Raw genomic sequence first — 21,684 nt, forward strand, 5'->3', positions numbered from 1 at the left:
AGTTACCTGTTGCAGTATTGCCGCTTGTTTTTGCAGAGCATTCTCCAGTCTCGCATCATGTTGAACTTCCAATGTTATCCTCAGATCTTCCACCATATTTTCATGATTCAACTTCATCTCTTGCATCTTATTTGCTTCAGAAGATTTCATCTCTTCATATTTATCTTTATATTCACTTTGAAGAGATTCCAACTCCATCTTCATGCTGCAAATAAAAATATAAATAAAATAAGCCTTGTGCACACTTTCTCCAATACCATTAGCCATCTAGTTTCATTAAATAGTTGCAACCCAATGTGAGTTGCTTCTTACATGGTTTAATTCTTTCATTCAATTTGTTTCTTGCGTTTTACAAGAACATTACGATATTCATAAAATAAAAATATTTTGTTTATATTATAAATAAAACGTTTATCCTATACAATAGCATTACCACAATAAATATGTTATTAAACATGTCAAAATTACAACATAAATATACTACAATAATCACAGATATACTTAAATAAGTAACTAAAACAGTGTTTAGTGTTATAAACAATAGAGATTTTATCAAATAAAGTAACATTAGCATAAAAAATACAAAATCACAACAAAAATCTTGATTACCTCTGTAGTTGTTCTTGTAAACTATCTCTTTCATGCAAAGCAGTTTGCATTTGCTCCTCTTTATCAGTTGCATCCTTGCAACTCTTCTCTAGATCTTCTTTAAGCAAAGCGACCTCATCATTATGGGATGCATTGAGCTTCTGTATTGCTTCCTGTGAAAATTTATTTAAATTGAAACCAATTTTTTTTATATTCATAGAATATTTTATGTGAGTTAAGTCCTACAGCATGGCATGTCATGGAGCCTGAGGCTAAGGCCACATTTACCCCATTTTTCTTAGGTATATAAATATATATGGTTTATGTACATAATAATTTTGACTGATAAATAACATGGTATACAAACTAAAAGATTAGCATTAAAACAGCTTTTAAAATTAAACTAAAATTATGCGTAAAAGTACTGTAACAATGGCATTCAAAGCAGTGGACCTGTTTTAAAACACTACTTTAAGAAAGAGTTACATATAAAATACAAAACTAAGTGAGTTTACTTGTTTTTGTTGATGAAACTCTGACATAACAGCAGATAGACGAGTTTCCATGGAAGATGATAATTCATCTGATTGATCTTTTAATGCTGTTGATAACAACAGGGGTGTTAAGTTAGCTATGATAAGATTTACCATGTATGTTAGTTTATAGGTGCCTATTTTGGGGGGATTTTTTATGGCAATATGGCATAACTAAGTTTTTAGTTTCCTGCAGGTAAAAAACATAGCAGCGTAAATGATATTTTAATTGTTCAAACAAAAAAAACACAAGTAGGAAAAGTAAGTGGTTTAAAACAACAAAGAACACAGAAAAAATAACCTCGTTCATGTTCCTTTTGTTGTGTTTCAAATTTCTCACTACTCTCTACCTCCATCTTATGCTTCAATGAATCCATTTCTTCTTCCATTTTGTTCTTAAGAGCCGACACTTCAGATTCAACCTGTTGTATTAGACTTTTGTAAACTTGATTTTTTCAAGTATAAACAATAATTAAGTATAAACAAATGCATTCAAACTTTTAAATATATGTATGTTTATTTTACAAGTGTTTTTACTCACAGCCATATATTAGTGCTTGTCATAAAGTTTACCAAGATGAAACTAAACAAAACCAACCTAAATGTAAATGTACAAAGTACTCACATACACACATTTACAACAGTTTTCTTGTTTAACAGTTAAGATCCAACATATTTTATAATTGTAGATAAAAAAACTTTATGTTGTAATAAACACGAACCTGCGCTGCGGTATCAGAAGCACACTGTAGTCGTATCTGCGTGACCTCATGCGCGTGGTCGAGCTTCTGTTTCTCAACAGCTTCATTGATGTCTGTGGAATTTAATTACCAATTTTTATAATCATATAAGAGTTCACTGCTTAAGGCATAAATACTCTATTAAATATTATATGTAAAAAAAAAAAACAGGAAAAGATTAAAAATAAACTTTTAAGTAGAAAACAATCTTATAAGCATTCAAACTACCTTTTTCAAAATCTTCTTTTAGTTTTTGCATCATTTCTTCTTTTTCTGCTTCAGATTCTTGTTTTAATTTCTCACATTCCTTTTCATGGTTGTTGTTCAATGCTTCTAATGCTTCAGTGTGAGATGCCTTCATACTGTTGTGTTGATAAAGCAATGATAAATTAACATATAAAGTGGTATAATGTGGTAACTTTGATAAAGCTGTACAGTGTAAGCTTATACATTACCTAGCAACAGTTATAATGATATGATGATGAAATCATGGTTAAAGGCACCCAAACTTGTGGTATTTAAAGGTCGTCCAGTGGCACACAAGCAACTAATGTTTTTTTTTACTTGGTGAGGTTTTACAGAACTGAGATTTAAGCAAGAGTTGACCCATCACCCTACATCCTACACCCAAGGTTCTACAACCCGTAAGTAACCAATAGATTGGAACAATAACACTTATTTTCTTGCCAAGAACAAATAGGCCAATTATTGTCTGTATCAGTAACAAAATCAAAAACATACATTATATAAACAACTTAACTTACACTTCCATCTCATCGTGCAGTTCATTAAGTGAAACTTTCATCTCTTCAAGTTGTTCAACAAGTTTGACATGATCATCTTCTTCTTCCATTAATTTGTCCTCCGATCCTTGATCCTCCACCTCTTGTTTCTCTTGCTCTTCCTCCATCTGATCTTCCGGAAGATTTGAAGCCTCCAGTTCGCTAAGTCCGGACACGTTAGCAACATTTGTGAGCGTCATCAGACTGTTTGGAATGAATGAATGTGAACGTAACTTATTTATCCCGGGGTAGGGGGGCAATGACAGTCATTACAATACGGTGTTTGTTTTACACATCTTGTAACCGCTCGCAAGTTATCACGCATGTAACTTTGTAGGTGTTCGTTATTTAGGGGGTAAGATCTTTTTCCTTTTTTTATATATAACTGGCAATTTTTAGATAACCAATGAATAAGGAACTACTAAGATGAAGGAATTGTCTTTAAGTATGTATTGCCCAAGGACACTAAACACGATGGAAGCAGTCATGGATAGACTGGACAAACTTAAAAATGTTTTAATCTAGAACAGTAGTCTTGTAGTGAATATTAGAATTAGCGCAGTAAACACTAGATTTTAACAAACATAAACACACCAGCCTACCTTCTATAATCTTTATTCAACGCAGCCACTTGACTTGAATCGTAATCCGACATCGCTGAAATTGATCTGAGAGGAGAGGATTGGAGGACATCAGAGGATGCCGTGACTTCTTCGAGTTTATCCCGGCTCTCCTGAAGATCAGAGAGAACTTGCTCGAGCTTTTCTTGTTGGAGGTTGATCTCCTCTTCATGCTCTAACCTGGTGTACAGGATTGTTAAATGAAATATTGTAGGGTGTTGTATATCTATTTTTATTTGTGTTTTTTTTTTAACCCAAGTACACTTATACAAACAGTGGTGCAGCTAGAATCAAAATTAGTAAAGGTTTCAAACGTTAAAATTTTAAAAGAAAAAAAAAATTATAAAAAATGTCTTTGCTTGTTTGTATAGACAGCAGGGTAATTCTGGTTTAGAAGCTAAACTGGGGTGCCATTCTAAGCCACCGACTAAACTAGTCCCTGCCTAAATCGACCGACCAAAATTTATTGGGCGATTTCGACCGACTAACTTCTGTACAAAGTAATTCACAGAAAGTTAGTCGACCGACTAAAAAAATGCGGTAACCGCGACCGACTAACTTTGGTCGGTAGCCAAGAATATCAGCCATGTTGTAAATTTGGGATGTAATGGCACGTGGCACCCCTATCACTACACCAGTGACAAGTTATAACATTAGATAACAAAAGTTATATTATCACTAAAACAACAAAAACCTTAATTTTTCCATCTCTTGTTCGTGTTCAATCTTTAATTCTTCTTTTGCCTTTTTCATCTCTTCTCTCATTTTCTCCATATCTTCCACAGAAGAACTTCGAGCCAACAACTGGCTGCGTAGCTCCTGTTATTAATATAGAAATAAGACAACATCATATACGTCAGATCTCATTTAAACAACACTGTTTTATTATACTCTGTTCTATTCTATATGGATTGAGGGTCTACACTACAACAAGGCAAGCCACAAAACCAGAGATTTAGGTCAAAGATGCCACAACACCCCCAAACCAAGACCACTGTACAGCTTTGCTATTGGACGCTTGCATTGTAACCGAAGGATACCGGGCACCATTCTACTCCAATCCAGTGTTTACTAAGAGGTTGTAGTACCTGGGTGTGGGGGTAATGTACCAACTGTAATATAAATGATCCCATGTCCATGTCATCCCACAATATAGGCCCTCACCCACACAAAATAAAACCCTAATAATTCAATTCTCCCCAAACCTTTAAATCAGATCTTGATGTTCTATGAGAATCGATCTCCATCTGCATGGCCTCCAACTTCTCTGCATGCTTCTGCTGCAACATCCGGACTTCATCCTTCATCTTCTCATGCTCATCTTGCTCCTCTTCAAGAAGCTTTTGACTTTCTGTTGGAAATATTTAAACGAGAATTGAACAGAGAAACATTTATAAAAATATTACAGGCTTTATTCCCTGAAAGATTTCAATAGAATACTGCAGTTTACAAAACCTCTAATGTTAAAGCCTATGTCGCCTATCCTCAAGAAGGCAGGCCCAAAAAACTGGTGATGTCCACGCCGTACCCGGGGTTGGGGTAATGGGCAAATCCTGGCCCAAATAATAGGACCCAGGACGTGCCACACTGAAAAACCTAACCTCAAAGAATAGATTTACAAAGCCCATACAGTATCAACCCAACAAGCCACATACACTAACATAGCATCCAAACACCCCACCTTCACATGAAGCTTTGATAGTTTCAAGTTCATGTTGAAGTGAAGCGATTTGTTCTGAATATTGTTCTTGTAGTTGACTTGATTGTTGTTCCTGCAGTGAGGCAAACCTCTTCTGGCTCTCTGTAGATGCATTGCATTTTGCATTAATGAAATTTCAATGCAAAACTAAGATAAGCTATTTGAATGTTCCAAAAAAGGACATTTATACTGTTTTTTTTACCAATTTAATAAAACTGTTTTAACAACTTACTAAAAATAGTATTAATGTATTATAATTAAAAACAATAGTGCGCTTCAACAGCAAAAACTTGGGTAATTAGAACAGCAACAAAAGAACATCAATTGCACAGGTTAATAGTTTAAATAAAATGTAGGACATTCATGAGCTTTCCTATGGCAGGACATGGAATTCTAGATTTTGGTTACATTTTGTGACATTATTGGGATATATACATAGATGTAAAATTAGTTCCTAAAAAGCGTTAAATATATTTTGATTTTACCAGAAGTTAAATTCCCACATCCTAATAATTACCTTCAGCTTGTGTGAAGATTTGATCTCTCTCCTTCTGAACAAGACCTAACTCTTCCTTCACCTCTTCAACCTCTTTCTCCAACTCCTCCGTCTCCCTCTCTCTCCTCTTCTTCTCATCTTCAAGAGCCGCATCCCGAGCAAGGAGTTGTTGTTGATAATCCTCCTCAAGTCCCGACATCTCTTCAATCTTCTTCTTAAGATTATCAACCTGACAATTGCTTATAATAAGTATCAATACAAACAGTACAGCCCATATATAAAATTATACAGCCAATATACTTGTAATTGAATATGGTTTTAGTTTTAAAATTAACACATTAAAAATAAAGACAGTTTACTTTTACTGAAAAAAAAACAGTGAGATAAATGTGAAAAGCTGAGTGATTTCACCTGCATTCTGTTATACTGTAAATCGCAAGGTTCTACAATGTGACAACCCGTGGGACTTAAAATTTAGCCCAAGGTTGGTCCTTGATTAACATTCTACATAGGCATATATGGCTGATATATTTGAATATAGATAACAGAAAGACATAGAAACCTCTATCTGTAGATCTCCATCATTCATCTCTTTATCTTCATGTATTGAGCGTAGTTCAGCCTGCAATAAGATTAAGTTAAAGGGGCATACCAACGAATAGATATGCTCAAATGTGATCTAAAGCTACCATCAAAGTTTTAAAATACAAAACAGCTTTTGAAAAAAATGAGTTTGAAAACCGCAAATTCGACCGCTGGAGTAAAAAAAATTGGCCGTTGCGCAATGCATGGGATTTCCCATCAGAAAAATTTCACTCAACTTTGATCGTTTCTAGTTTCTAAAATACTAAAGAAAATTCAAATTTTATTTCTGATTTGGTATAATGGATGCTTCTTCTTCAAAACTAAAAAAAAAATTGTAAAACATAGACTTTATTATGTTTTAATTTTCGATTGAACGTAGCTACATAATATGCTGACTCAGCACTTTATTTCATTTTTTCCCAAAAATTAACGTTATGCGTATGTTACCAAGTAAACAGTTCAGGCCCAGGGTGGTAGAATTAGTTAACCATCATATTACTTAATACTTAAACACACACCTCTAGTTTTGCAAGTGTTTCTGCATGTTCTGTTTCTAATGTTTGCTGAGCAACTTGAAACTGTGTCTTCATAACTTCAATAGCTTGGTCCAATTCATTCTTCTGATCTTGTAATGCTTCATTGTGGACGAGCTGCTGTTCTTGTAATGCACAAGCTATTTGTTCTGTTTTAATAAATAAGAATAAATTAGAAAGGCTTAGCAAAACTATTAGAAGATTTTTTTAAGTTAGAAAAAACGTATCAAACTCGGTTTAAGGTTTTGGATCATTGATCTTGTAATTAATAAAAGTATTATTCAGTAGGAAGAGTCATTATATATATATATGGCAAATATCACAGAAAATGCCAACAAATAATGACAAAACATATTTTATTCTATTCTCACCATTTTTCTATTTGTATTCACCGGTGACTATAGACAAAGATACACAAACAGGAGAAAACACAATTTCCAACCTTTTAGTTCCGCATCATAACTTAATTTAATCTTTCCAGCTTCCTCTTTATGTTTGTCCTCCATTTCACTTTGAGCTAAATCATGATCTTGTTCCAATCTTCTTTGTAGATCAGCAATCTCTTTCTCAAGCTCAATTGAAAACTGCTCCTATATAAATAACTTGAATGTTGTACAAACTGTTGTTGCCATATTATACTTGAATGCATATTATATAGCAGTATAGGCATATTAAACTTGTTTTTTTTTAGGCATATTTGTACTTGTCTTATGAAATAGCTCTTCTGGCATTTATTTGTGTGGTAATGTTCCATTTTCATGTACAGGTAACCTTCAACAACAAAATATTTTTGATATTGAGTGTCATTCACTTTGACAAGGAAAACCTGTACAGAACACCCTAATGTTGGAACGCAAAAAAGCCAGAAGAGCTATTTTAGAAGACAAGCATAACAAGCCTAAAAACAGTAAAATAAGCTTATATAACTTAATAACTTAATGGACCAATCCTGACCTAAATCCCAGGTACCATGGGATGCCACCCAGCATGACCCAACTTACATAGAGAATAGAAATGCCAGACAGGCTATTTTAGAGAACAATTCATATGTTACACTTGAACTACATAAGGGGCACTTGAGATGTATGAGAGAGATAGTAAGGATAATATTAAACACTTATTCATTACAAGTAGCATTTCAAGTGGGTTTAGAAATTCTTAATAAACCTAAACATGTTTGTTTAGAGCATTCTACCAAGTTTAATTGGGCTGGGCACTAATACGTTTAAAATTATATTTTTTAGTAAATGTGTTTGACTGTCTGCTGACACTGTAAACTCAGTTGTTCTCATTGTGTAACAAACTAGCTTGCTAGACATAATCATAATAAAGTCCTGCAAAACAACAAACCTAACTTAATGGTTAAAATGTTTGTTGGTTTATGCTGTGTAAAAAAGTGTCACACGAAAATAGCACAAATTTGGTATATATATAGCCTATAGAATAAAGTTTTAAACTGTTTACATTAAACTATACCAAATACCTTGTATTAAAAAAACAAAACTACATCTTACTTTAAGTTCAATTCGAAGTCGGTCCTCAGCGAGTGACTTGACATCCTTAGCTTCTTGTTTCACTGCATCCAACTCTTGGATGTGATCTTCCTTCATCTGCTCCAACATCCTCTCATGATCTTCCTTGAGGTTGCTGAGCTCCCTGTCATGAGTTCGCTCATGAACCTGTAGTAATAGATCAATGATATAAACACAGAATTCTATACAAGCTAATATAACAGTAAAGTATTTCTATAAAGAAATACATAACAGGCAAAAGTGTCAAAATATTTGGAGCTTAAGTTAAATATCCACTGATCCCTTTAAGCTGTAAATTATGGAACTTGTTCAGACTAAAACAAAGACTTATTTGTATTCGAGACTTATTTGTATCCAAAATACAACCCTTAACTTCTGTATAGATCATTCTTGTTCCAATATAAAAATATCACTCAGATCACTAAACCATACGTGCTGAAGTATTGCATAATAAGTGGTACAAGTTATAAAACTTACATCTTTAACCGTTCCCAGTTGTTCCTTATGTTCATCGTCAAGCATGGATCTCGTAGATTCAACTTGCTTCTCCATTTCTAACTTTAGTTCTTCCATCTGGAATTAAGAAACATTGTAAATTGGTGTTTTTTAGTAATAATGGGCAATATATGGCACAGGTGTCAGATCCTTCGACAGATCTCCGTGTATGGCTGTAATATTATAAAGAAAACTAATTTTTAACTTTATTTGCATTACCTGACTCTTTTTACTGCAAAAGAATTGCTTTAATGTTTTATATTGAACTAAAGAACTAATTTGAAACAGAAAAAATGATTCAAAATTGCATTGTAATGTTCCAATACATATTAAAATGACTGGGTCGTTGCTTTCTTACTTTTCTTATAAAATTCTCACACACTGCCCTACATCTACAGCAGTTTCTTGGAGACCTGAAGCCAAGTGGATGTTCACTACAACTTGCACCGTAACCATCTGTGGATTTATCAAGCACAGGAGAAAGACTTCGTGAATGAGAAATATCATCCAAGTGACAAATACAACAACATGAGTCACTACTATCTGAGTCAGATGACACATCTTGCACATCTGTGCACGTAGGTGGCACACCAGGACCGTATTTTATCAACCGAAGTTCACTTTTTTGCATACGAGATACCACCTTGATACAGCCACATGCAGGACACTTGTGCATTGTAGTTTGTGATTCAGATGAGAGAGAACTATCCAGCAATAATGAGTTTAACGGACTTAACAAACTAATATCACTAGTATCGTCCATAGCAAAAAGGCGACACCCAGCTACAACAACTTAAAAAGAAAGCCACAAAAGAGTCTCTGACATCATCATAAATGGAAATTTTAAGACAATTGTATCATATATATGGGCTGTAATATAAAATCTACTTTTAACTAAATGTACCAGCAGAAATGTTAAACCTTATAACTGGCAGCAATATTAGCAGAATATTTTATGCAACTATAAAAATACTAATAATAACAACACACATTGTCTTTCAATAAACACTGCTTAAACCCCCTGTTTCATAAAACTGCTAAAAATTGCAGAGAAATAAACAACAAAATCAACAAATTTAATTAAAATTATTCTTCAATACAACATGCTGCCTAAATCTACCCAACACTGACATATTTTACGTTTTTACCTATCACTTTATCTTAAATTAAATTTGTTACACCTAACAACTAATTAGTAATTTTTGCAGCAGAATAAACACACTGCAGTACACTTGCATTGTCCATCTGTTACTAAATGAGCTTCTACACATGAAAGTTAAACAGTGTATGAATATTCTATCCCCCAGCAGCAGGTATTACTGCACGTAGAGAATAATTCATTCAATGAATAATTTAAACTGTTGTTTAGAGGGGGAAGTGCAAATGTTCACAAGGTTAACTATGACAGGGGCCATCTACATTTAATCTATAGCAATTCATGATCGACTGAAATGCATTGAGCCTAAAATTATGAAGTAAGGTATCAGGAATAGTTATATACAGAATGCAAATCGTTTCATCAGATATACTGTTGGAAATAGAAAATTTAAAAGATTTATTTTAAAATAGGATAAAGGACGAAACATTACTCGCATTAAAAATGCTAAATTATTTCATTAAAAACCATTAATAGGTTCATTTTACATGTACTACTTTTAGAACATCAAGTGTAGCTTAATGACCACTTGCAAATGCATTTTTTCTAGTATTCCAATCTACCCGAATATGGCCTTTTGGTGCCATGCATTGACCCATATATAAAATAAATGGGTGGAATAGCCACCAATACTTTGCCCTTTATTTAAGTATTTCGATTATTTATCCATAGAATCAAAACAAACCACATTTTACCTGTCGATGATGTTGTGAATGAAGATTCTTCAATTCTTCTGAATGTTCAACCTTCGTTAATCGAAATTGTTCCTCTAATTCCAACTTTGCCGACTGCACAAGCTTTAACTCTGCATTTTCACTTTGCTGTAAATAGACTTAATTAGTTTGGGGTGGTTGGGGGTATTAGCCATATGTGTCGGGGAAAGCATTAAATAAACATCAGCAACCAATTAGTATAAGTGAGGATTCCATATTGTCAGCTTAACATTGTCATACACACAACCAACTGCTTTCAGGTAACATTAGAATGGATATTAAATACAAAACAAACCACATCATATGAGAAATACCAAAATAAATAAATAAATCTTTTATAATTTGCAACCCAAACTAACACTTTAACATGAAACAAATATAAAACTTTATTAAAACAAAACCAGATTTGTTTAAAAACAAAAAGGGAAAAGTAACCTAATAATACACACAAAAAGTAAAAATACAGATAACACAAAAATAAAAATTCCTATACTGGTATAACTATAAAATAAAGTTTAGTAACTTTTACGACATCAATTGTTAAAACTTTACCCGTCTTTTAATTTATAAAAATTTATAAAACCTTAACCTGAGAATATTTTAACAGAGTATTATAAGAAAAACCATAAACACACCATTTTATCAAGAGCTTCTCTTGTTCTTTCAACTTCATCTCTAAGTTGACGACGTTGTTTCTCGGATTCTTCAATTCGACTGTTTAACTCAGCAAGTTCCGACTGGTAAGTGACAAGTTCCTCTTCCAAATCCTAAAAATAATTTACCTTAATTAAAATACAGGTTAAGAATGCTGGGATGAAACTTCTATTCTATATGGATAAGGACCTTAAGTGAGGCATGTCATGAGACACCAAGATTTAAGAGTTAGCACATCACCTACAAGTGACATATGTGGTAACTCGAAGTGGCACAAGGTGTACACTAAAACACCCTCACTAAAATGACAGTCGCTGCCTTGCCGTATGAGAATATAAGTCAAAGTCACTAAATCATCGTGGTGGTTAACTGAATAGAATCACAGTTTTTTTGTATTTTTTTCTAATTTCTTACTTTAATTTGGTTTTTGGATGTATTTGTCTCTTTAGCTTTAGATTGAGATTGCCTCAGTTGTTGACGAAGATGGTCTCTCTCTTCTTCCAACTGCTCCAGTTGTTTGCTGAAGGAGGACTGGATTTCAGAACTCACTAAAATATAAATAAAGTTGCATAAGAATAAAAAAAATATAGTGAAGGAATTTGAATGTGTGGTATACTGGTATATTCATTGAACTGTACGACCAATTTTAAAATTTTGACAAAGTCGAAGATCTTTTAAGTTTGGTCGAAAACAATTGACAACAAAAACGTTAAAAACCACAATTCCAGCTAGAAGAACAACAGGAAAGAAACTTTTTAAAAGGCAGATGTATTTAACAGTAACACAATTATCAAGTTTAATAAACATGTAAAAAAATTAAATTAAATTATCACACACTATTGTTCCAGTCCTTATTTCACATTAAAAAACAAAAAGACATAAATTTCATAAACAAACCCAATAACCAAAGGATGTAAAACAATTTTGTGAAATATAAGCATTAACAACATTTTAAACAAATTGTAGCCCCTCTTAAGGCCAGAACATTTAACTAAGGAACATTTGTTCCACCTGTATCTGACATTTCCAAGCGATGTTCCAAATCCTCAGTGATTCGTTTTTCTTCTTGAAGTTTTGTCTCATATTCATCAACAGCTCCAACCAACTGTTGGTTTAACTGGATCACCTTAAACAAAACTGTGCTTATACTTGGGTCAAATACTAAAGGTTATGGTGACTGTATGTACAATAACTTTGGACTTCATTTATTGTTAAATAAAGTGGACTAAATTATAAATTTAAAACACCCCATGACACGTTAGATTTAGTCCAGTGTTGGCTCAATGGCCTTAGCTTTAGATGCAGTGACAAACATGTAGTGAGTAAGTGTATCAATGACTAAATCCCAATAACCCAATACGTAAACCTGTTCCAATGATTATTCCCAATAACTAGATCTATATTCGCCTAACAACAATCAATTTGCAATGGTGGAAATTGTCAAAACGGAAAGTTAATAATATAAATTTGTTTTCTCCACCCAATAACTTTATATTTCTTCAACGCTGTCATTAGATGACCATGATATTAAATAAGATTCGAAACACAACATACCTCTTTATCATGTTCCTTCTTTACTTTATCCATCTCCCGATATGATGTTTCAAGTTGCAGACGAAGAAGTTCGGTTTGCTCCCTCATTGCTCTTACATCCTCAGCATCAAAAGTAGGAGCAGATCCCGAAGAATTAGCTTGCTCCATCTGGAAAAGAAAACGAGAATACATGATGTAAAAAATATGTAAATAGGTGGCATAGGCCTACAACAGAAATATATATAATATAAATATGTTTAAATGGACCTAAAGTTACTGGTTAAGTTCTCATTGGTTACACTGTTTTTACAAGGGAAATAATTTCAAATGCTAAATAAAAATATCAAGCACTGCCACTACGCAGAATAAATATTAAAATAGGCAAAAATGAGATAAGAAAACCTCTAAAATAAAGTTCTTCTAAAATTAAGGGCACAAAAAATCTCATAGGGTTGCCACTTGCCAAGCTACTTTGTTACAGAAGCAATGTAACTATTTAGATATTTTTAAATTTTAAACCATATTGTTAAGTGACCATTCAAATATCAAGTTTAAATTTTAACATCTATCAGCAAAACAAACAGGCATAAGCGTATTTAACTTGTACATAACTCTCAACAAATTTAAGCAAAGTTTCAAAACAAATTCCTAAAGAAAATAAACAATTGACAAAGTTACCATACCTTATTTTAATTAAGGCTCTATATCTATATTAAAAACACCTGTACAACTGCAGCTTTCATACAAGTGCTTCTACCTTATACATCCCACAGTGAAAATTTGAAATATAACAGTCATACGCGTACTCCTTATGTTGTCATAATGCCTCAATCACAATAGAGAGTAAGACCCTTATATATGGGCTTATCGCGAGTGTCAACGTCCAGGCAGTTTTCTTGCCAAACAAAAGCTTATATCAACAAGCTACTGAGTGGATATGTGATGATTTCAAGTATTTATTGATGAATAAAATTAACATTAATCCAAAGTAAGCTTGCGTTGCTGTTGGTTACTCTGGAGTTCTTGGCGCTAAGACAAATATTGATATACAGACCAGACAGAGCAACGATACTTGAGATCGTAAAGCATACAACCATAGACAGTGTTGCTTTCCATAAGACAATGCCAACAAGATAATTTAAAACAGCAAAGAAAACCAGAAATAACATATATATGCGGGAAAAGTGAACTTAGCAGTAGCAGTTTATAAAAACAGTTAATCTGCTATATAAATGTATTATTTACAATGCATTATATTGGTTGTAGTTATGATGGTTTTAAAAGAGTTTATAGTTTGAGCTGCAGACCGTGTATAGTTTAAACAGTGTATATTTAAAGCATCAGATTTTCTGTTACACAAAACTTCATCTAACGATTATTTTAACAAAGAGTTTTAACTGAAAGGCTTGGAATTTTAAATGTTTTGTTGAAGTAAGATGTGTAACGTGTTCTATTGTTATCAAGAATCCGTCACAAAAGCCAGTAGTGAAACCCAACCAAGCGAAACGGAAATCTATTCATCAAACTAAGAACCGGTAAATTTAAATCTACAAAAACATGACATAGCGCTGACACAAGGCTTAGCAGCATAAATGCAATAACAGCAGGATTTCTGCAATGACACATACTAGCTTTGAATATTTGAGTAAATTTAACTATTTTTGCACCTGTATGAATATATCTAAACTTTGTTTAGTAAACATTTTTTGTGCACCAGTTGCAAATACATTAATAAAGGGGGTTGATTTGGTGTATTAAGAACTGCACTTTTGCAAATGTAAATTAGGTTTGTATATAACCATATGCCAATGTTAGTTATATTTACATATGTAGTAAATGATACCTGATGTTGTTTCCTTAACACAACCTCCATTGCTTGTTCATGATCTTGTTTCAAATCTTTAATTTGCTTTCCATGTATTTCATTAAGCTCAGCTCTCAAAGCAAGTTTTTCACGTTCAAAATCTGATCGCAATGATTGTACAGCAGCTGTATAAGAAAATTTATAATAACTTTGGCATTATATTACATGTACATGTGAAGATTAAACAAAAAAATGGCAATAAAATGACATATATATATATATATTTATTTTATTTTTTTTACAAAAGAGGGTGGCATTAAAATACAGTTGCACTCATAATACAACATACAGAACCTCATCTATCAATGTAGCAAACTAATAATAATATTATTCTAATATAATATATATATATATACTTTTTGTCTGTATAGACATGTGACAGCATGGTAAAGCTGTTTTGACGTAAAATTAGAATACTAAAACTTATGATGTCAGTGTCACCTCCATCCCAAAAGTTTGCAAGACAGACCACCCTATGCACCCCTAAACTTATATGTCAAGTACATTGATGAAAATAGTATTTTAAACTTGAAGCAAACTTACCTGACACTTGGCCTTCAGATGAAGCTACCAAGCTATGACTTTTATCCAGCTCTGATTTCAATGACTTGCATTGCTCTGATGCTTCCATGGCTTCCAAACTCTTCTCTTCCAACTTCTTCGCCATTTGCTGCATGGTTTCTTCTTGACGAGTAATTGCAAGTTGGTAAGTATCCAACTTCTTTCTTGTCTCAATGAGTTCAGCGATAATCTGCAGTTTAAAAGACATGTAAATAATATACACATTTAATTTTTGGTGTAAATTACTGTTGCAGCCATAAACGTTGCAGTTTTTAAATTTTTACACAATTTTTTTTTTTGAATAAGTAAAATCTAAAGTGACGTTGTTAAAATGCAATTACACCCCTAATTGTGGAACATAAGAAACCTTATTGATTGTTGTGGGAATGTGATGCAATTTGGCTCTTACCTCTCCCTTTTCACCCCCAGTGTTCTTAACAGCTTCTGTTGCTTTATTTAATAATTGTTGCAAGTTGCGAACTTGGTCAGCAGTTTGACCAACACTGTCTCGTAGTTCACTTATAATTGCATCTCTCTCTACAATGCTGGATTCCAAAGCTTGAACCTGATCTGCAGTACGATATACATTATAAAGTCGATTAGACGATTAAAGTCTTATTAACTATAAATTGATGGTACATTCCGACATGCATAAGCAGTTTGGGTGTTGGGTAATGAGCTAATTCTTGCCTAAATCCTATATCATTAAACAAGGACCTCACCCATGTAGAATAAAACTGATGGAGTGATGGTACAACATATTTAGATAGGCATCCATTTAATACCCACTGAAAAAACAACCAAAATCAAAAGTATAAATGAAATATAAAAAAAAAAAAATCAAAAGTATAAACGAAACAAGTATGCTAGCACTAGCCGTAAGTATATGCATGAAAACATTATCTACCAGTTATTTGGTACCTAACACAAATCTCATCTAGCATAGACAATACTTGTAAACTGTAATGTTCCTGCAATGCCATATACTAATAATTATACAAATTTATGTAGTGCACATAACATAAGACATAACAGTTACATTGTAAGTGACAATGACAACTAAACATAGCATACTCATTTCATGTAGCTCCTTATTTTGCAAAGTCAACTTTTGCAAAGCAATTTGTTGATCAGAGACAGTTATTTCAAGTTCTTGGATTCGTTCAATTGCTGAAAGTTCCATAGTATATCCAGGTTCCTCCTAATGTTAAAGTCATAGGTTATACATGCTTTATACCAGTGGTATGTATCACAAAGACACATAAGCAATACAGCATAGTAATGCAGACAGACATGAATATTATATATGTCAGGTAAAAGCAGTAACTTATGTAAAATAAAAAAATATATACTTTACAAATAAGTAAAAATTTCTACTGCCATGGCCAATTGTACAATTGTAGAGAATGATTTTCCTAAGAAAGTGCATTTGGTTTAACCTTAAAGTTGTCTAATAATTTCATTGTAAATCGATAATCACCTCTGTAGATATTTCTTCAGCAGTTGTAGTTGATAATTCTGAATTTTCAGATGGAGATAATGCTCTTAAACTTGTGTCATCACCTGTTTGAACAGCAATGCTGTCACCGGCTCCAACTTCTTCTGAGTTTGAAGCATCTCCTGTTAAGTTACAACATATTTTATTACATCATAGAAAACTTAACTACATAACAAATATGTTGCAACTTGCTATCATTAATCATAGAAAGTCAGATCTACACAGAGTTGTTTACCGTAACTAGCAGTCTTAATCATTCAGTAAAAGTTATAAATCACTAAATCAGAAGGATAAAATACCAGCAAGGGTTCAGACCCTAAAGATACATAATGTGTTTTGGCACTTGAATTCGACACCTTATAATGGGTCATTTCGGTCTGCTTTTAGGTGTCTATACAAAAACAAATATGCTGCATTTTCCAAAGGTATGAGTGTACTACATTAAAGCAATGTCACCCCAGATTTTTATCATATTTAAAAATGTAACGTCTATGTACTTACAGCAAAAAGGAACTTTAAAAGTTTAAATAAATAAAAACTAACTTGGTGTGGAAACAGCAGAAGCTCCTTTATCTTTCTTCCTCTTCTTCGAAGATTTTTTCTTACGAAAGTTTTCAAACTAAAAAAACGCTTGTTTAACAAAAAAAAACATAACACTTCAATTAAGCAAGCCAATACTCAATGTTAAATAGATATACCAATTTATTTACAGCTGGGAAAATACAAAAACTTGTTTACAGTTTGTACTTTAAGCTAATTTCTCTACAAAATAAATAAAATTACCTTTGCTTTCCCAGCTTCCAACTTTCGTTTTCTCTCTTCTTCATCCATTTGTGTATTGCGTAGTTTAATCCAAAGTAGGAAATCTCAGACTCGCATATTCTAAACTTTACAAGTTACGTATCAGTATATCAATGTCTCTTGTAAGAAAACGCATACGCAAGGTTAGACCACGTCACTGTCTATAAAAAGAACACGAAACGCAAACAGAAAAAATGTAAAAAAACGTACAAAACTTAGGTATTAAATTACTACGTAGATAAATTTGATTTTTAAACCCTTTAAAAATTGCGCATAATCACGTTAAGTAAACAGGTGCATTCAATTGCTCATTAAACAGATAATCCGCATTTACGGAATAACGGAAAACAGCATAGGTACTAGGTAGTACTTCTTTATTAATTGCTTAAAAAGTATAAATATGATTAAATTATACATTTTACAAATAAAAACTGAATTAGTAACGCATATTTTTTTTTGTTCTAGACTATTTTGTACATCTGCCAACTTACTTTTAGTGGAAATATTGCCGTACTGTTCATTCCGTTATTTAAACCATAGAAACACCTCCTACTACAGGGTACACATAAACATACCGCAAGTACACAAACTCTCGTACCTGCAAGCTGTGAATTTTTTTGCAATCTAACTCAATACTTTTGTACTCCAATGACAACTGTAGACTATCTTTATAGGGGTATTTGGAAAACAGTAAACATAAGTACCAAACCATGCAATTGCTTCAACATTACAAACATAAAGATCCTGTTCTAACCATTTAGACCACCATTTATTTTATAACCAATTTAGATTATCTCTTTTCTTTAATAACAAATTTAGATTACTTTTTAAGAAATATACAATTTTTATTAGCACACCATTAAAAAACTGTTTCAATGCAAAATAAATAGAGTAAAAAAACAATTTAAAGAAGAGCTTGTGGTACATACTTGTTTAAGCAATCATTAGAACAAATAACAGCACAAACAGGAGCAGTGGTACCTCCTCCAGTATCCAAGCCCACTAAGCTTTGTGTGATTGAGCGCAAATTGTAATATGTAAAAAATTGAACAAAGCTAGAAAAACAGAAACTGCCGCACTGGCATTGTTTACCATTGTCCAAATACTTTATTAAGATATATGGGACATATTCATAATTATCATAAAACGTATTATATTGCCTGATATTTCTTGCACATATTTCAAGCAAAGATAGGGGACTGTTGAAAATTAAACGTCTTTCAGGTAAATTTGGAGGTGCAAATTGGTTGGTAAAAGGGTTCATGTACAAATCCAAGTTTTCTAAACAGAGAAAAGTAATGGAAAAAGGTAAAAATTTTAATTGGTTATGAGAGGCATTTAGTTTTGCAAGTTTTTTTAATTTTCCCATTTGTTTTGGAAGGATTTTGATCTGGTTATGGCTTATATTTAAAGACCATAACTCTGATAATTCGAAGAAACAAGCGGGCAGTTGTTGAATGTTATTGTGCGACAAGTTTAAGTTCTTAAGCTGTTTGCATAAAGGCAAATTTGAATTGCACAACTCCATTTGAAAATCACTGATAACATTATGAGATACATCCAACTCACAAAGCATAGGCATGTGAGCTAACTGCTCAGGAAGACTTTTAATTTTATTATTGCTAAGATTAAGAGCTGTTAGGTACTTTAGTTTCAATAATCTTCCATCCACTCTGGCCAAATTGCAGGTGTTCACAGATAAACGTTCAAGTGACGAAGGAAAACTTGATGTGCCTGGATAATCTTTTCGAGTCGTTATAATCATTTTGGTCTTTACTTTTTCCACCTGTTTTGTGGTTGCAGGAGCCATAGAAGACAATACCAAATGGCCAGATATATTCTCTCCTTTGTGTGCCATTTTTAGTGCATTTAAAATTCGTTTTAGGTCAACTGGATTCGCCTTTTTTACACAAAGGTCCACAGTTGGGTCTTTAAGCCGAATAGTTGCTTTGCCTTCTGAAATACATTTGGTAAACATCTGCTGAACGTTGTTATGCACTTTGTACTTCACTCCTTGTTTGTTCTTAGTTGTGCAATACATAAGGAATATGATATCTCCTGGCTTTCTTGCAAGAAAAAGCGTAGCTTGAGCAGCTTTACCACAACCTCCACGCATGCCTTGAGATGCAACACTATGATTTACAACCTCTAACTGACATTTAACTCTCATGACCACAGAGTGCGTATACAAACAACTATGTAATCTATGCAGCTGTAAAAGTAACGGTGATACGAAAACATTGTCATTCTAGTTTAATTATGTTTACCTTAAAGAAAAGATACAATGAATACACACTCTCATATGTAAGTTGAACAGATCATGTATACAAGCAATACAACAAAAACAACAAACTATAGGCCTAATATAAAAGTAATTTATATGAATGCAGAAAAACAGGTAACACATATAATATAGATAATAGATTACTCACTAATTGTATTGTTCCCGCCACCAATATACGCGACACTTTGTCACACTTATAACAAATTCACCTGCAAATCGAATTAATGTTTGGTTGGCGCCAAGTCGTTACGCATGATTGTATTTGTCCATCGTAATAAAAGTGCTTCCAGGTAAAATAAAACTAATAAGTAAATACCATACAAAACATAGCGCAACCATAAAGAGTACTACGGTGGAACGATAAGATAAAAATTAATTCACTAAAACCAATAATTAACTTTAATTTTTCCAGCTGTGTAAACTTTTCTATTAAGGCAGAAAAACCTTAAAAAATAAAACGGCATCACGTTTATTTTTGTTAATATTTTGACAGAATCACGCAATATTGTGAAAGTTTCTCTGAAGACTGCAAATATATTTTTGTAAACAAGAAGCAACCAAAACGTCCAAGTCTATTGGAAAATGGGCGATAGAATAGATGGATACAGCTACTACATTACGAACGATAGTGACGATGAAGAGGGATGTATGGATAGGTTTGTTTTTAACCTTACTTGGCCATATATGCATTCATACGAATCATACCTAATCCTTAACTTTTTTATCTTAGCTCTGATGATGAAACTGGCTTTCCTCTTGACGACCAAGTTGATAAGTTCCTACATGGAACACCACAGCAGCAGACAAGAGCTCTACAAAGAATTACTGGTATATTTAAATTAATATGATAACATTGCAGACTTGTAGCTGTGTGACTCCGGCAAATGCTCTATAAAAGGGTAATACTAATTTACGGGAATACGGAAATAAGGGAACGACGGGAATCGCAATCTAATTTACGGGAATACGGAAATATGGAAAAGACGGGAAAAACTGCAAACTAATTTACGGAAACTTACGGGAATGTGTTTTATGCTTGTTTTAGGTATTTACCAGTTACGGGGATATGTTTTAAGCATATTACAATTATGGGAATAAGTTTTATGCTTGTTTCAAGCCTACACCAGTTAGGGGAAGGGTACGGGAATGTGTTTTAAGCATATTACAGTTACGGGAAAATTACGGGAATGTGTTTTATACTTTTTTAATATTTACCAGTTACGGGAATGTGTTTTAACTAAGCATCTTACAGTTACGGGAAAATTACAGAAATGTGTTTTATGCTTGTTTCAAGTATTTACCAGTTATGGGGATGTGTTTTAAGCATATTACAGTTACGGGAAACTTACGGGAATAAGTTTTATGCTTGTTTCAAGCCTATACACCAGTTACGGGAAGGTTACGGGAGTGTGTTTTAAGCACATTATTACAGTTACGGGAATAAGTTTTATGCTTGTTTCAAGCCTACACCAGTTAGGGGAAGGGTACGGGGATGTGTTTTAAGCATATTACAGTTACGGGAAAATTACGGGAATGTGTTTTATACTTTTTTAAGTATTTACCAGTTACGGGAATGTGTTTTAACTAAGCATCTTACAGTTACGGGAAAATTACAGAAATGTGTTTTATGCTTGTTTCAAGTATTTACCAGTTATGGGGATGTGTTTTAAGCATATTACAGTTACGGGAAACTTACGGGAATAAGTTTTATGCTTGTTTCAAGCCTATACACCAGTTACGGGAAGGTTACGGGAGTGTGTTTAAGCACATTATTACAGTTACGGGAATAATTTTCCCGTAACTGGTTGTCTTCAAGCACACAACACATTTCCGTAACTGGTGTAGGCTTGAAACAAGCATAAAACACATTCCTGAAATTTTCCCTTAACTTGTAAATACTTTAAACAAGCATAAAATACATTCCCATAAGTTTCCTATAACTGGTAAATACCTCAAACAAGCATAAACACATTTCCATTATTTTCCCATAACTGGTAATACTTAAAAAAGCATAAAA

The 21,684-nt window shown here is 33.1% G+C and overlaps 2 protein-coding genes and 1 long non-coding RNA gene across 3 annotated transcripts in view; 1 reads left to right on the forward strand and 2 right to left on the reverse strand.

Annotated features, from left to right (window-relative positions):
• LOC100186299 (pericentrin-like) overlaps positions 1-17,528 on the reverse strand; it is a 50,198-nt gene extending 32,670 nt beyond the window's left edge. The window contains exons 1-29 of the mRNA XM_026836461.1: positions 17,366-17,528; positions 17,126-17,201; positions 16,565-16,704; positions 16,159-16,285; positions 15,494-15,654; positions 15,067-15,274; positions 14,503-14,648; positions 12,681-12,827; positions 12,138-12,252; positions 11,541-11,674; positions 11,108-11,239; positions 10,455-10,580; positions 8,586-8,681; positions 8,091-8,255; positions 7,019-7,166; positions 6,562-6,725; positions 6,021-6,080; positions 5,480-5,687; positions 4,945-5,064; positions 4,469-4,614; positions 3,958-4,082; positions 3,246-3,443; positions 2,626-2,847; positions 2,090-2,223; positions 1,844-1,935; positions 1,423-1,543; positions 1,104-1,189; positions 610-761; positions 7-205 (exon numbers count right to left, since the gene is read on the reverse strand). Of these exons, the coding sequence (XP_026692262.1) occupies positions 7-205; positions 610-761; positions 1,104-1,189; positions 1,423-1,543; positions 1,844-1,935; positions 2,090-2,223; positions 2,626-2,847; positions 3,246-3,443; positions 3,958-4,082; positions 4,469-4,614; positions 4,945-5,064; positions 5,480-5,687; positions 6,021-6,080; positions 6,562-6,725; positions 7,019-7,166; positions 8,091-8,255; positions 8,586-8,681; positions 10,455-10,580; positions 11,108-11,239; positions 11,541-11,674; positions 12,138-12,252; positions 12,681-12,827; positions 14,503-14,648; positions 15,067-15,274; positions 15,494-15,654; positions 16,159-16,285; positions 16,565-16,704; positions 17,126-17,201; positions 17,366-17,413 (3,996 nt within the window). The 5' untranslated portion in view covers positions 17,414-17,528. The remainder of the gene's footprint in view (positions 1-6; positions 206-609; positions 762-1,103; positions 1,190-1,422; positions 1,544-1,843; positions 1,936-2,089; positions 2,224-2,625; positions 2,848-3,245; positions 3,444-3,957; positions 4,083-4,468; positions 4,615-4,944; positions 5,065-5,479; positions 5,688-6,020; positions 6,081-6,561; positions 6,726-7,018; positions 7,167-8,090; positions 8,256-8,585; positions 8,682-10,454; positions 10,581-11,107; positions 11,240-11,540; positions 11,675-12,137; positions 12,253-12,680; positions 12,828-14,502; positions 14,649-15,066; positions 15,275-15,493; positions 15,655-16,158; positions 16,286-16,564; positions 16,705-17,125; positions 17,202-17,365) is intronic.
• A 679-nt stretch (positions 17,529-18,207) lies between these two features.
• On the reverse strand, positions 18,208-19,910 carry LOC100179279 (leucine-rich repeat protein 1-like). Its single transcript, XM_026836232.1, has one exon. It carries the CDS (start codon positions 19,551-19,553, stop codon positions 18,288-18,290), a length of 1,266 nt encoding a protein of 421 aa, XP_026692033.1. The 5' UTR covers positions 19,554-19,910; the 3' UTR covers positions 18,208-18,287.
• A 28-nt stretch (positions 19,911-19,938) lies between these two features.
• On the forward strand, positions 19,939-20,516 carry LOC113474574. The gene is made up of 3 exons (XR_003396262.1): positions 19,939-19,957; positions 20,161-20,323; positions 20,398-20,516. It is a non-coding gene; the product is annotated as an uncharacterized LOC113474574 (long non-coding RNA).
• The last annotated feature ends 1,168 nt before the right edge of the window (positions 20,517-21,684 follow it).

Source organism: Ciona intestinalis, chromosome 10, assembly GCF_000224145.3.
Source record: "Ciona intestinalis chromosome 10, KH, whole genome shotgun sequence".
NCBI classification, from domain to species: Eukaryota; Metazoa; Chordata; class Ascidiacea; order Phlebobranchia; family Cionidae; genus Ciona; species Ciona intestinalis.